The 16,032-nt window shown below is 37.0% G+C and overlaps 1 protein-coding gene across 1 annotated transcript; it reads right to left on the minus strand.

The window, feature by feature from the left end:
• Nucleotides 1-12,658: 12,658 nt before the first annotated feature.
• On the minus strand, nt 12,659-15,196 carry LOC116145747 (DEAD-box ATP-dependent RNA helicase 21-like). Its single transcript, XM_031431195.1, has one exon. It carries the CDS (start codon nt 15,081-15,083, stop codon nt 13,017-13,019), a length of 2,067 nt encoding a protein of 688 aa, XP_031287055.1. The 5' UTR covers nt 15,084-15,196; the 3' UTR covers nt 12,659-13,016.
• Nucleotides 15,197-16,032: the final 836 nt, after the last annotated feature.

Genomic DNA, 16,032 nt, shown 5'->3' on the forward strand with positions numbered 1-16,032 from the left:
CTGTAAATTACATATAATTTCTTGTAAGAAAAAGGCAATGCATTGCATAACAAAAGCATGCTCAAAATATATTTTAACCTTTTTTCGACAAAATTGTTGAATCCCCTTCAAACTAATAATCCTACCAAGTATTTATTACTCGTCTTTAGTTTAAGTCAAGCTCAAGCCATGAAGTATAATAAGTTGAAACACTAAAGAGACTTGACACATCGTTTAGGACGCAGATCTTGATATGCAATATTATTGTTTTTAATCAGAATCATTTTGAGTACTTAAGAAACAGTTACAACCTCTCTAAAGGCTTAAACAATCATCCAACAAGTACACATGCAACCCAGCAGGAGAGATCATGAAACTCATGCATGTAAGCACAAATCAAGAGACCATAAATTTCCCAGATCCTAGAGTTTCAGAATATATAATAAAATCATGTATTTAAACACATCTTCTTCCCACATCAGTTTTCTGGAGAAAACAACGAAATATCTATCAAAGATTCAGATTTTCGGCAACTGTTTCCGCATTCTTCTTTGTGTTATCAGCAAGATCAAGCAATCTTGGCAAGCTGTAAAATTTATATATTCACCATCATCATCGTGCATTGTAATATCAAATAAATAGCTTTTCCAGTATTGCAAACTAGATTTCTCTATGTATTTCCTGGCAAGCTGCTCCACAGCAGGAGGCAAAACGGCCCTGAAGAATCCATTTTTGTAAGTACCGGGTATCTATTTGCAGCTATTCAATCCTTACCAATAACTTAAAAACTTGTTTGCATTAGTTAGACGTGAGATAATGAATTACATCCAATAATTTATAACAAGAAGTGAAATCTTAACAAACAAAAATGGAAGGGGAATTTAGAGCTTTCAGTTTCTTCTTACCAACATGTAAACAAGCCTCTTTCTAATTTTGGGTTGCCGCCAGCTTTCCTCTTCTCTAAATAAACTAATCCTCTTAATCATACACTCAATTCAACATTGAGAATTCACTAAAAGAGTTTCATCAGTTTTAAGTAATCTAGGGAGTGGCATTCAGAGCAACTGTAAGTTCTTAGAACAAGTTCATCTCTGCCATTTGCGTTTAGTGTTGTGATCTTGACAATAAACAAAATTGCAGGGTTACTGGAGATCAATTTTCAATCGTTCGAGTGAAAACCGGCCATGTACAATATCAACTACTCCCAAGATGAAACTCTTTGCTCAAACTACTGACTCAGCTGAAGCAAACCGACCTTACAACAAGTATAAAATACAATATATATCACATATTTGCTTCTCAACATTTTGAACTTATGCTACATGATTGAAGATTTTTATATGCAGATTTTCTAATTTTTTTGAACTACAACATTTTGTCTTGCAACAATTTTCTCACATCAAGAAATATAAGAATGTACACAGGAGAGAATGACTAATTATATGATATCTTTCAATCATTTCAGGTTCGCATTGACAGGAGAACTTATACCATTGTATATGGTTCTGGGAATGATGATTGGGGCAGCCGGAATAGGGACACACACAGCTTTTAAGCAATTAGAACACTGTCCAAATGTTAGTGCCAGCAAGAAGAAGAGGACCTCCATACTGGAGGTGGAAGATCCTGACTTTATCATCAGTTCAGCTCACAGATATACAAACAAGTCGGTCCTGAGGAGGGTGTATCGTGTTGGTTATTTGAGCATGTAAGGATGGTTATACGGGAGAGAAAAGGAAAGAAAAACAAGAGAGAGGAAGGACTTGTATTGGTTCATACATGTTACAGAAAATACAACAGAGTTTTTATATACATACAGACATACTGTTGTACCTAATCATAAAATATATTTTAGTCCAAAATAACTTTTTAACCATACATTCTTAGCAACTCTGATTACATCACATTAAGTTGATATAAAGTTGGTAGCCAAATGCAAGCTGAATTCACCAAAAAATATCACTTCAGCATGCCTACAGACTAGCTACGTGAACTGCTCCAGACAGGTTTCACAACTTCAAATTTTGCCCTTTTGCAGCCAGTTTCCAGCTCCAGCATAATCAAAATATTTGTTTCAAGCAAAATATCACTACTTTGAACACTCCTCCTTGATATTTTTGCTTGAGACACCAACTTTAAGTTTCAAGTCTTCAAATTTGGACTTACATAAAGACTTTGTAAAGATGTCAGCCAATTGAACTTCTCCCCTGTAGTGAGTCAATCTGATTTCCTTGCATTGCTCAGCCTCCCTCACAGCATGAAACTTGATTTTTATGTGCTCAGTTCGGCCATGCATGACTGGATTCTTTGCCATAGCAACAGCCGATTGATTATCACAAAAAATTTCAGTAGGCTCACACTGTTTTACCTCCATATCAGCCAGCAAATTCCTCAACCATATGGCTTGATTTACTGCAGCAATAGCTGATATGTATTCAGCCTCTGCAGTGGATTGAGCCACTATTTCTTACTTCTTGGAAGACCAGCAAAAAGCTCCATAATTCAGCAAAAAAACATACCCTGATGTGCTTCGCATGGCATCACAAGAGCCTCCCCAATCACTGTCTGCATAGCCTACCAATCTGAAATTTTCAGATTTCCTGAACCAGATTCCATGATCTGCAGTTCCTCTGATGAACCTTAGCACTCTCTTGGCTACTTTAAGATGCTCCTCACTTGGTTTACTATAAATCTTAATAGGAGACTAGTGGCAAACATTAGATCATGTCTTGTTGCTGTTAAATACAACAAGCTCCCAATCAACCTTCTATAATCTATCTTATCCAGCAGGGCTGCTCCATCCTCTTTGCACAGCCTTTGATTTTGCACCAAAGGTGTGGTAACAGACTTACATTCATCCATCCCAAACTTCTTCAGCATTTCATTAGCATATCTCCTTTGATATGTAAAAATGCCATCTTGAGATTGATAGATTTCCATTTCAAGAAAATAGGTCATCTCTCCCAAGTCAGTCACCTCAAACTCTTTGTGCATTGCCTTCTTAAACTCTTCAACTTGAATAGCATTGTTTCCTGTCACCAGCAAATCATCTACATACAAGGAAACCATGATCACATCTTTATTGGCTTTTTTCACATACAAAGTATGCTCATTTGGTCTCCTTGCATAACCTAGGCTGACCAGGTAGTCATTGATTCTGCTGTACCAAGCTCTTGGAACTTGTTTCAGGCCATATAAGGCCTTTCTCAGCAAATAAACCTTGTCTTCTTTCCCCTTGACTTCGTGTCCCTCAGGTTGTTCAACAAAGATCTCTTCATCCAATCAACCATTCAAGAAGGTTGACTTGACATCCATTTGATAAACTTTTGAATTGAGTTGCCAAAGCAAGGACTAACCTGATTGTATCATGCCTAGCAACAAGAGCAAAAGTGTCTTGAAAGTCTACACCATGTTGTTGTGCAAAGCCTTTCACAACTAACCTAGCTTTGTGCTTCAAAACTGAACCACTAGGGTTAAATTTTTTCTTGAAGATCCACTTTACGTGGATCACCTTTCTCTCGACAGGTCTGTCCACAAGCTTCCATGTTCCATTCTTTTCTATCATGGACAACTCCTCCTGCATAGCAATCCTCCATTCCTCTGACTTGGCTGCTTCATGATAGGATGCTGGTTCAAGCATTGCAACATTGCATCTCCCATAAATCTCAGCAAGAGGTCTGGTTCCTCTTATTGATATTTTTTCTTCTGTATCAGAATGTGCCCCATCAACTTGGTCAGCAACTTGCTTTCTTTACTGTGGCTGTGTATCCTCCTGAATTTTTTTCTCTTCCCAGTTCTACACTGACCTCTCATCAACCTTTACATCCCTTGAAACCACAACCTTCTTAGACTCCGGAATATAGACCCTGTATGCCTTGGATTGGAGGCTGTAACCAACCAGAATTCTAGCCTTTCCTTTGTCATCAAGCTTTGATCTTTTGATGGTTGGTATGAGGACATAGCATGTACTCCCGAAGATTCTAAGATGGTCTACTTGAGGTTTGACTCCATACCATGCTTCAAATGGAGTTTGATCTTTTAAAGCCTTGGTTGGAAGCCTATTCAGCAGGTAAACACTGGTATTCACAGATTCTGCCCACAACTCCTTCGGTAGCCCTTTTTCAGTCAGCAAGCATTTTGACATCTCTATCAAGGTCCTATTTTTCCTCTCACTCATTCCATTTTGTTGAGGAGTGTAGGGACAGCTAAAATGATGCCATATTCCAGCCTCCCTACATATTGATTCAAACTCACTTGAGGTGTATTCACCCCCATTATCACTTCTCATAGCCTTGATCTTTACACCAGCTTGGTTTTCAACTTGAGCTTTAAACCTCCTAAACACAGCAGCAACTTCTTCTTTTTTGCTTTAGGAATTACACCCAAGTCATTCTTGAATTATCATTAATAAACAAAGTGAAATATCTGGATCCACTTAAGGATAGAGTCTGCATTGATCCACACACATCAGTGAAATATCTGGTTTGTTGGAAAGGCAGGTCTGCTAAGCTTCCCTATTTGGCATACTCTACACAAGCTCTCTTTCTCTTCCATTTCAAGTAAGGTATGCACCATATTTTTAAGCTTCATTTGCCTAAGGCCAACATAATGATAATGACCATATCTTTTATGCCATAGGTCTGTGTCATCTAAATTTACTGTCATAACTTGAAATTCTGATTTTTTGAGTTCAACTGGGAAGCTCTTCCCCACCATTTTAACATGCATCATCACATTTCCTTCATTATCTAATATTGTGCAGGATTTGTTTTCAAAGTGTAGGATGTAATTTCTTTCAAGCATTTGTCCTACACTAAGCAAATTTTGGTTGATTTTAGGAACAAACAACACATTAGAAATGATTTTTGTACATGTCAAGGTCTGCACAGCCATATCTCCCCTGCCTTTAACCTTCATAAATTCACTATTTCCCACCTTTACACTTGACTGGTATGCTTGATCCAGCTTCACAAAATTCTCCAGATCAGGTGTCCTATGGTTTGTACATCCATTATCAATCAGCCAAGCTCCAGCATTGAACTGAACAGCATAGTAGGATGCCACAAACAGCTGCTCAGATTTTGAATTCTGCTATAGATCTTCTACTGTCTGTGCTTGTTGTGTAGGCTGCTGTGGTTTGTTTTTGCAGACCTTTTCAATGTGGCCTAGTTGCTTACATGCCCTGCATTGAACATTTGGTCTGAACCAGCACTTGTTCTTTCCATGGTTCTTTTTTTTGCAGTGGGAACATGGTGCAAAACTCCTGAAACCTGCTGGTTTGTTCCACTGACTGCTTACTCTTTCCTTTCCTCTCTTATCTCCTATAAACATTTTGTTTCCTCCCTGAGTTGGCTTGCTCTTTTGCTGGACGACCAATGCAGCTTCACCACTGTCCTCCTACCTCAGTTTTCTTCTTGCTCTTGAGCTTGAAGAGCATGAACAAGTTCAGTTAAGGTAATTTGAGACAAGTCTTTGGAATCCTCCAAATAGGAGATTTTTTATTCAAACCTCTCGGGTAGGCTTACCAATACCTTCTCTATAATTCTTTTATCAGTCATCTCTTCCCCTAGCAACCTTATCTTGTTAACCTTATTCATTATTCTATCTACATACTCCTTAACCACTTTAGCCTCTTGCATTTTCAATGTCTTAAACTCTCTCCTTAGGTTCAAGACTTGCACGTTTCTGGGTTGGCTACTTCCTCCAAATTCTTCCTTAAGTTTGTCTCAAGCTTCCTTTGCTGTCTCACAAGCCATTATCCTTGTGAAGACTTGATCGGTGACTGCAGCATGTAAATGGGACAGAGCTCTTGGAGCTTTTGCAGTCTCTTCTTCATGGAGTCTTATTTGATTCAAGGTTGGATTTGGCCCCAACTGTGGCGGCTGCTTCTCTTCTTCTATGTACTGCCATAGACTCTGATCTCTCAAGTAAGCCTTCATCTTAATAGCCCACATATGGTACTATTCCCCATTGAAGGTTGGAGGCAAGAGTGAGGTTGAACTTGCTGCCATGAAGCCTGGTTTTCAGTGTGGTGAGGACTGACTGAGTGAGTGCCAAGCTGAAGGTTTTTGCAGGCCCCTTAAGATCAAAGTGAGAGCTCTGATATCACTTGTTGGTTATTTGAGCATGTAAAGATGGTTATATGGGAGAGAAAAGGAAAGAAAAACAAGAGAGAGGAAGGACTTATATTGGTTCATACATGTTACAGAAAATACAGCAGAGTTTTTATATACATACAGACATATTGTTGTACCTAATCATAAAACATATTTTAGTCCCAAATAACTTCTTAACCATACATTCTTAGCAACTCTGATTACATCACATTAAGTTGATATAAAGTTGGCAGCCAAATGCAAGCTGAATTCACCAAAAAATATCACTTCAGCATGCCTACAGACCAGCTACGTGAACTGCTCGAGACAAGTTGCACAACTTCAAATTCTGCCCTTTTGCCGCCAGTTTCCAGCTCCAGCATAATCAAAATATTTGTTTCAAGCAAAATATCACTACTTTGAACATATCGCAACCTGAAACAGAAACGGAGTACTCTTCCATATCCTACCCGCACAGTCCCTTTTACCAGGTTTGTTACTTTCCCAAACTACTCTATCACTCTTCCACCACAAAATTCTCCAGAAAAATATTAACGGAGATTTACATTATTGGGAGCTGTAGCACTGAAAATGAAGAAACACTACAGGCAGCGAGAGTGAATCCAAGCCACGTCTGAGAAGAAAAATCAATAAGAAGATCTGTCAACTATGATATATAAGGTCTATAAAGTTCTATCAAATCCATGAAGGCATGTGTCAAAGTGTAGATAGAGCAGCCTCAACTTAACTTATTTCAGTTCTACTGTTTTTATAGCTTGTGTAATGATAATAGTCACTAGATGAGAGCCCTTAGCCACGAGAGTTAGGCTCCAAGTCCTTCTGTTATAGTGTTATTGGGTAATTTATACTTCTAATAAAATAGTGACCACTTTATTTGTGGTATTGGGTAAATTACATAGCATTCTTGTATGTAAATTCATGACATTTTGGGCTGCTTTGATCTGTTGCAAGACCAAAACTAAAACAATAACTTGTTTCTGAATGTTGCTATTAAAAAATCAATCCATCATCAAGGAGTGTGCTCACTTCAAACAAGTAACAAAAGTGAATTGAAAAGAACATAGCAAAACAAAACTTAAATGTATTCAAAGCATCCTATTTGCTTTTTTTTAATCTGAATAAACATGGAACCAAGACGCATATAGTAGTTTCAATGCCAAAAAGTTGTTGCTTCACGTCCATTGATATTCATAGTACAATTAGAAATGATAAATATACAGCCTTTACGAAAATTATAATTCTAGTGCTGTTTCAGCTATAAATTATATTTTATAGGAAAAAGAACATGGTTGTTTGGAATTACATAAAAAGAGATTGACTTAAAATAAAGCACCAAGAAATAGATACGGTTAAGTGAGACTAATTTACTAAAAAAATTGACTTGAAATAAAGCTTTAGTCCTTTCAGAAATATAAAAGGCTTGTAGCCTTTCTTGTAAGGTAAATCTAAAAAATTATCAAACAAATTTGTAACTGCAATTCCTGCACCCTTCTTGTCTCCAAAGTATTGAGAATGACGAGAAAACAAAAGCAGCAGGATTTTACAACATCATTCTTATCAAAATGTTAAGACTCACAAAACTCAAACTCAACTTCCCAGATTTTCTATGTATAATCATATCCAGGACTTCAACGATTAGTAGCAAGTCTATCTAAAGGCTTCAACAATCACGAAACAGAATGCATCTAATTTAGATGCAGCCAGCAAGAAGAAGATAAACTCATGCATGCAAAGACCAGCAGAAGTTCATAAAATGCCCTGTCCTTTTCATGGTTTCGGTTTCAGAAAACGCAACAATGATGTATTTAACATTAAGCATGAATAACTTACACATCCTCTTCCCCACATCACTCCTCGGACAAAACAACAAAATATCACATCAGAAATTCAGATTGCATGTGTATCAATGGGTAAAAAGTGGTCACCTCGACCAATACCTGCACTATAATAACATTTCGTTCGGTAATTTCAAGAAGTTTCATGATTGAAGTAATTAATAGATGAATTGTTGAAGAATGAAAACAAAATATTGACAAATGAAGAACAGAGCATTTGGGGAAAAAATGTTACTGTATATTATTTAATGACTTACTTTTACACAAACTTCTTTCTCGTTTTAGTACAGATTAGCTTACAATTCAATTTTTCAAACTTTCTCTCATGACCATAATATGACAGCTCGCAATTGGGTAGGCCAGACCCGCAAGTGGGCAGGCGGGCAAGCTAACCAATTGCAAGCAACCACGACAGGATTGTGAGAGAAAGTTTATAAGATTGGGTTGTAAGTGTAATATTGCTCTTCTCGTTTATATAGTACAACAACTAACTAACCTTCAGTTAACTAACTAAACTACTATAACTGATTGTAACTAATTACAAACTATAACTATAACTACAGCAACCGTTTAAAGTATACAGTCAATAAACCCCCTCAAGTTAAAGGATGATAAAAGCTCTAGAACACCCGACTTGTGTAGCAAATGAGAATGAAGATTGCTGCCAAGAGCCTTGGTCAACAAATCAGCTAGCTGCTCTGAAGAAGGAATGTAAACAGCCTTGATTAGGCGAACTTTGAGCTTTTCTCGAACAATATGACAATCAATGTCAATATGTTTTGTTCTCTCATGAAACACAAGATTAGAAGCAATGTGATTAGTTGTCTGATTATCACAGTGTAAAGTAACTGAAAGCAAATTAGAAAAACCAAGCTTAGTAAGAAGTTAAACTAGCCAAATAATCTCACAAACAATGGAAGTCATTGCTCTGTATTCAGCCTCAAAGGATGACTTAGAAATGGTAGCTTGGCGCTTGGATTTCCAAGAAATAAGAGAATGACCAAGAAAAATGCAGTAGCCAGTAACTCATTTTCTTGTCATGAGACAAGATGCCTAATCAAAATCACTATAAGCTAGCAATGTCATGTGATTATCAGTAGGAAAAAATAAACCCAAACCTGGAGCATATTTGAAGTACTTGACAACTTTTAGAGTGGCATTCTTACGTGTCCGTTTAGGTTTATGCATGAATTGACTCAATAGATTGACAAAGTAATTGAGGTCAGGTCAAGTCATGCATAAATGTAGTAGTTTGCCTACCAACCTTTGAAAGATACTGGGGTTAGGTAAATGATAATAGTCACACTCAATGTATGGCTTCTTCCCTTTGTACTTCTGATTTTGGTTCTGAGTTCTACCATTGTTATGAGCATAAAGAGCAGTTGTTACCTCAGAACTAACATTTATTCCAGTTAAAACCCTTTGGCTCTCATCTTGATTAACTATTGAATATGCTTGTTTAACAATCAATAATGGAGTCATGAGCAAAATCTAACTTCGCACCATAGAATATGAGTCATTGAGCCCCATAAAAAAATTGCACCAGTTTCTGTTGATTGAGATGATCAAGATATGCTTTCACAGAAGCACTATCTGGAGTAGGCAAGCTAAATAAGGAATTAAGCTCATCACAAAGTGGTTTGACCTTATTATAGTAGATTACTATTGTACTTTTTCCTTGTGTAAGATTGGCGATTTCTCAATGAATTTCATACACCCTTTGTTCCATTAACTTTTTGATACTGTTCTTATAGGTCCTGCCAATTGCCATACTTGAGAAGCATTGGTCGAGTAGACAATCCCATTGAATATTTCTTTTGATACTGTGTTGAATATCCAAGCAAATACCAATGAATTGCATGTTTTCCATTGTGCAATTAAATGAGAATTAACTGAAAATCTGTCACACGTACCATCAAAAAACCCTAATTTATTCTTTGCATGCAGTGAAATTGTCATGGCTCGGCTCCAAATCCCATAGTTTTCAGTACCTATGAGCTACTCAGAAACCAAAACAGATCCTAGTGTGTCTAAAGGATGAATGTATAGTAGTGAATTAGAATCAATCGAAGGTATGACTAATTCTTGAGTTGAGTTTGCCATAGTAAAAGATATAGTGCAAGATTGAAAAACAAATAACCTTGAAGAATCTTGAGTGAGCTAAATGAATTCAACCACTCAATTTAATGAAATACCTGATTGAAGAGCGGAAATTTTCGTGCTCTGATACCATGTTGAAGAATGAAAATAGAATATTGAAGAATGAAGAACAGAGAATTTTGGGGAAAAAATGTTACTGTATATTATCGAATGACTTTACTTTTACACTGACTTCTTCTCGTTTATATAGTACAATGACCAACTCAAGTGACAAAATAACTAACCTTCAGTTTACTGATTGTAACTAATTACAAACTAAACCTGTAACTACAGCAACTATTTAAAGTATACTGTCAATATGAATAATCCATATACAATTGACCCATGTATCATGAAAGGATGATTTAGTGAGGATTTACGTGTCATATCATCACTCAAGCCTCTTACACGTTCTCCCTTACCTAATTAAAGACAAGAAAACTAACCCAAGCTAACGAAGTCAGTACATACAAATATCAAAGCAAAGTCGCATAAAAGTATGGTAGTCAAAGCGGATAATGAACAAAATATGATATAGTATGTCACTAAGTAATTGAAAATTTATAATATTTAAAAAGTTTGTGCTTTGAACTAACATAAACCCTTCCAGTATATATGGTTCTGGGAATGATGATTGGGGCAGCCGGAGTAGGGACACACACAGCTTTTAAGCAACTAGAACACTGTCCAAATGTTAGTGCCAGCAAGAAGAAGAGGACCTCCATACTGGAGGTGGAAGATCCTGACTTTATCATCAATTCAGCTCACAGATATACCAACAAGTCGGTCCTGTGGAGGGTATATCGCAACCTGAAACAGAAACGGAGTACTCTTTCCATATCCTATCCGCACAATCCCTTTTACCAGGTTTGTAACTTTCTCAAACTACTCTATTAACTCTTCTATCACAAGTTTCACAAGAAAATACTAATGGACATTTACATTCTTGGGAGCTGCAGCCCTTACAATGAAGATACACTACAGGCGCCAAAGTGAATCCAAGCCACCTCTGAGAAGTAAAATCAATGAAGAGATCTGTCAAATATGAAATATTAGGTTTCTTAAGTTCCATCATATCCTCCACTTGTTTCACTTCTACTGTCTGTTTAGCTTTTGTGATGATAATTTAACACTGTTATTAGATGAGAGCCCTTAGTCATGAGAGTCCTGAGTTTAGGCTCCTAATCCTACTGTTATTGGTAATTTATACTCCTAATAAAACAGGCACCACTTCATTTGTGTTATTGGGCAAATTACATAGCATTATTTATGTTAATTCACAACATTTTGTGCTTCTTTGATATGTTGCAAGACTAAAACCAAAACAACTTCTTGTTTCTGAACCCAGTTCAATCAAGTGACAAAAGTGAATTGATAGGTACATAGCAAAAACAAAACTTGAATAAATGCACAGCATCTTATAGGGATTTTTTTTTTTTTTTTAAATCTGAATAGACATGGAACCTTAATGCTTATAGTAGTTTCAATGCCAAGAAAGTGTTACTATATGTCCATTGATATTCATAGTACAATTACAAATGATAAGAGTATACAGCTTTATGAGAATATAATCCCAATGCTGTTTCAGCTTCTTCTGTAAAACCCAGAAATATAAAAGTCAAACTAAGAAATTATCTCTTTTAGGAAAAAGAATATGTTTTTTTGGAAATTATATAGAAAAGAGAAATTAATAAATAAAGTACCAAGAAATAAATCTGGTCAAATGAGATTAGAAAATTTTCCCAACCCTAGTAAGCTTTTATAGCCATTTCAAAAACATAAGAAGGCTGGTAAATCTAAATAAAAATGAACAATTAAACATTAGTAACTGCAAATCTTCTACCCTTCTTATCAGTGACTCTAAAGCATTGAGAATTATCAGAACAAAAGCAATTCTTCTCAAAGTGTTATTCCTTCTACAACTTGAAACTACATATAACAATAGTATTACATAAGAACTTACAAAACTCAATTTCACAGTATTTCAATCTATAATCATTTCCAGGACTCAAGAATCAGATGCAAACCTATCTTAAGGCTTGAACAATTAACCAGCAGAATGCAACTAATTTAGATGCACCCATCAAGAAGAGGTTGAACTCAAGCATGCAAACACCAGCAGGAGTTCGTAAAATGCCCTGTTCTTATCATGGTTTTGGTTTCAGAACACGCAATATGATGAATTTAAACATTAAGCATGAATTACTTACACATCGTCCTCCTCACACCAGTTTTCTGGACAAAACAAAGTATCAAACCAAAAATTCAGCTTGACTGTGAATCAATAGGTAAAAAGGGGTCACCAAGTCGGATACCTGCACTATAATAACATTTGTTTGGTGATTGTAAGAAGTTTCAAGATTGAAGTAATAGATGAATAATCAACATACAACTGACCCATGTATCATGAAAGCGTTATTTAGTGAGAATTTACTTGTCATATCATCACTCAAGCCTCTTACATGTTCTCCCTTACCTAATTAAAGACAAGAAAACTAACCCAAGCTAACGAAGTCAGTACATACAAATATCAAAGCAAAGTCGCATAAAAGTATGGTAGTCAAAGCGGATAATGAACAAAACATGATATAGTATGTTACTGAGTAATTGAAAATTTATAATATTTAAAAAGTTTGTGCTTTGAACTAACATAAACCCTTCCAGTTTCTACTTGGGCAGCCAAAGCGAAAGGAGAGAACAAATAAAACACCTCTAACTGATATGATGATGAACATCTTCGAAATAAGTAATCAGTAAGCAGCAGCTAAACTGAAGGGCAAAATAAGTTAAAGACACCAATTTTAGAACAGAAATTGTAATAATGAAATTCTGGATGATAAGTTTCCAATTGCAGTGAGTAAAGAAAATTTAGCCACTAAGGACCATGATGTGGCCAAAAAGCAGGAGTGAACCCTATATGGAAGTGTCTCACTGATCTACATATTCTTCAATGAGTAAAAACAGTGTCATTTCGTCTAGGAGGTCTGTCTGGAATTGTTCCTGGCTTGAATTTTGAAGCCTCATGTTTTGCCAATTCAGGAGGCACTGGACTGTTACTCTGGATAAGCATCTGCTTGAGATCATAAAAGACATCAGTATCATGAAAAGTCAAGAAAGTGGTAGCCACACCAGTCTTTCCAGCACGGCCTGTTCGTCCAATACGATGAGTGTACATTTCAATGTTCCCAGGCATATCGTAATTGATAACATGAGCCACATCAGGTATATCAATCCCACGCCCTGCAACGTCAGTTGCAACAAGGACATTGTATCTCTTGGTCCTAAAACCTTCAAGGCTAATTTCTCTCTGCTCCTGAGACTTCCCACCATGCAAAGTAGTGACACGATAGCCTGCCTTATCCAGATTCTTGGCAACTGTATCTGCATTCTTCTTGGTGTTAACAAAGACAATTGCTGTCTTATCTGAAAGATCATCAAGCAATCTCTGCAACCTGGAAAATTTCTCTGTTTCCTTCATCATCATCACATGCTGAGATATCAATTCAGTAGCCTTTCCAGCAGTGCCAATCGTAACCACCACAGGATTCCTCAAGTATTTCCTCGCAAGCCGCTCCACAGCAGGAGGCATAGTAGCACTAAACATATAAGTAGTTCTATAAATCTTTTTCTCATCAAGCTCCTCATCTTCATTCTCTGGTTTCAAATTACTCGAAGGCATTGCATCCAACACACCCACAACCTGGGGCTCAAAACCCATATCAATCATCCTATCAGCCTCATCAAGTACCACATAGTTACACTGATTCAAAACTGCATATCGCCTCTCCAAACAATCAATCAAACGACCTGGCGTCGCAATCACAACCTCACACCCTTGCCTAATCCTAAACCCTTGTTCCTCAATAGACTGCCCACCAACAATCGAAACCACCTTAATCCCCAAATAATGGGCAAACTTAACCGTCTCGTCCTCAATCTGCTGCGCAAGCTCACGAGTAGGAGCCATCACAACAGCATAAGGCCCCTCAGCCTCATTCTCTTCACTAATAGGTGGTAATCTAGATATATAAGTCAACATAGGCAATACAAAAGCAGCAGTCTTACCAGAACCAGTCTCTGCAATGCCAATAACATCCCTTTGCTGCAAACCAAGCGGAATCGCTGCCATTTGAATCGGTGAAGGTGACTTATACCCAGCTCTCTCCACAGCTTTTAACAACTCAGGAGTCAATTTACTCTCAACCCAGTTCCTCATTGGCCTAGGAATCTTTGAACCTTTATAAGATATATTAAAATCTTCCCTAAAAATTCTCCAATCTCTCTCAGTCATTTCATCAAGCATCTTCTCCGACCAATGTCGATCAACTCTCATATCAAAAGTATCATACATATCAGCAGCTTCTTCCTTCAGCCTCTGCGCCGCCGCCTCCTCCGGCCTCTCCTCAACCCCCTCCTTCTTCCTAATCTCATCTCTCATCTCCTTCTCGTTCTTCGCCGCCAACTTCTTCTGCTCTCTCCGATCCATCCCCGCTCGAAATCCTCGCCCAAACAAAAGCTGAGCTTCGTGAGGGTTTTGATACAAAATATTCATATCCCTTGAAGTATCTTCAGTATTCTCCCAATCAAACGAAAACCTAAACTTCTCACTCGGCTTTATAACTCTCTTCTTAGGCTTCTTCGATCCCAAATACTGCTGCTTAATCGCCTCCAATTCCTTCTCCCTTTCACGCTCATTCGTCTTCTCCATTCTCGCACGCTCCCTCGCTTTCGCCTCTTCTTCACGCTCGCGATCACGCTCCCGTTCCCGTTCCCGTTCCCGTTCCCGCTCCCGATCGCGCCGGTGACGGTCCCGGTCGCGAGAATCGCGGGAATCGGAGGTGGGTCTGGTGGAGTTTTGTGCCTGAGCAAGAAGCTGTTCTTGGCGGCGTTTTTGTTGGGCAATCTCTTCTTGACGGCGTTTGAGGGCGAGTTCTTCGCGCTGGGCTTTGGTCAAGAAGACGGGTTTGGCGGCAGTGGGGGCGGCTGTAGAGGCGTCGTCGAAGGGGCGTTTCATGGCGGAGAGTTAATAGATGGGATTCGCTTGGAGAATTGCAGGAGGGGAAAATCTAATGGAGATTTTTGCAAAAGGGGATTTGAAGATTTCACACTCTTGGCGAAACTACTGTCTCTTCTTTGCTTCTAACTAAGTTTGTATATATTTTTATTTATCATTTATTTTAGAGTTAAAACAAAAATCTCTTTAAAATAATTAATAATTTATAAATATTGAGAAATATTTTATTGTTATTTTATATTAATAATTGTAATTTACAATTATTATATAGAAAAAACAAGGATATATCTTTATGTAAGTAATTATTTCATGAAAATATAATTAATTTTTTGTAAGTTAAGACAAAATTTGACTCACGCCACAGAAAACAAATCAAAGTGATTTAAAACAATAGAAATGATAAAAATGAGATGTTAGTGGAGAGCTGCAATTGCAAACACAAAACCCAAAAACGATTTGTTAAGTGTCCTTTTTTTTATTTAAGTAAGCCCTTCTAGGTTTGTTTGTACTTATATCATATTTTGACAGAAGAATAATAGAGGTAATTTGCAAACCTTGTTGAATTATTATACAGGGTTTTATTTTATGCTTTAAGATTCGAGATTTTGGAATAAAGAGCTTTTGAAATATATTTATATTATGGTAAAATTTTTCTTTGAAACTCGACTTGGATTTTTAGTCTTATTGCCAAATAAAACATGTGAAGGAGATTAGCAAAATTTATTTCACTGAAAATTTCAAAGTAGATATATTGGGATTTCTGCATTTTCTGTTAACGTTTTCTCAAAACCATATTTATTGGAAGTTTAATTTTTGCAGCGTATTTATCAAATAAAACTATTTTCATTGAAATACGAGGTTTATATTTTTATTAATTTTAATCACTTTTTTGAAAGGATTTTTTATGACTCCTAATTTTCACTGTGATACTGTGATTATGCCTTGTTAA

The sequence above is a fragment of the Pistacia vera genome, unplaced genomic scaffold (genome assembly GCF_008641045.1).
Source record: "Pistacia vera cultivar Batoury unplaced genomic scaffold, PisVer_v2 Contig467, whole genome shotgun sequence".
Taxonomy (NCBI): Eukaryota; Viridiplantae; Streptophyta; class Magnoliopsida; order Sapindales; family Anacardiaceae; genus Pistacia; species Pistacia vera.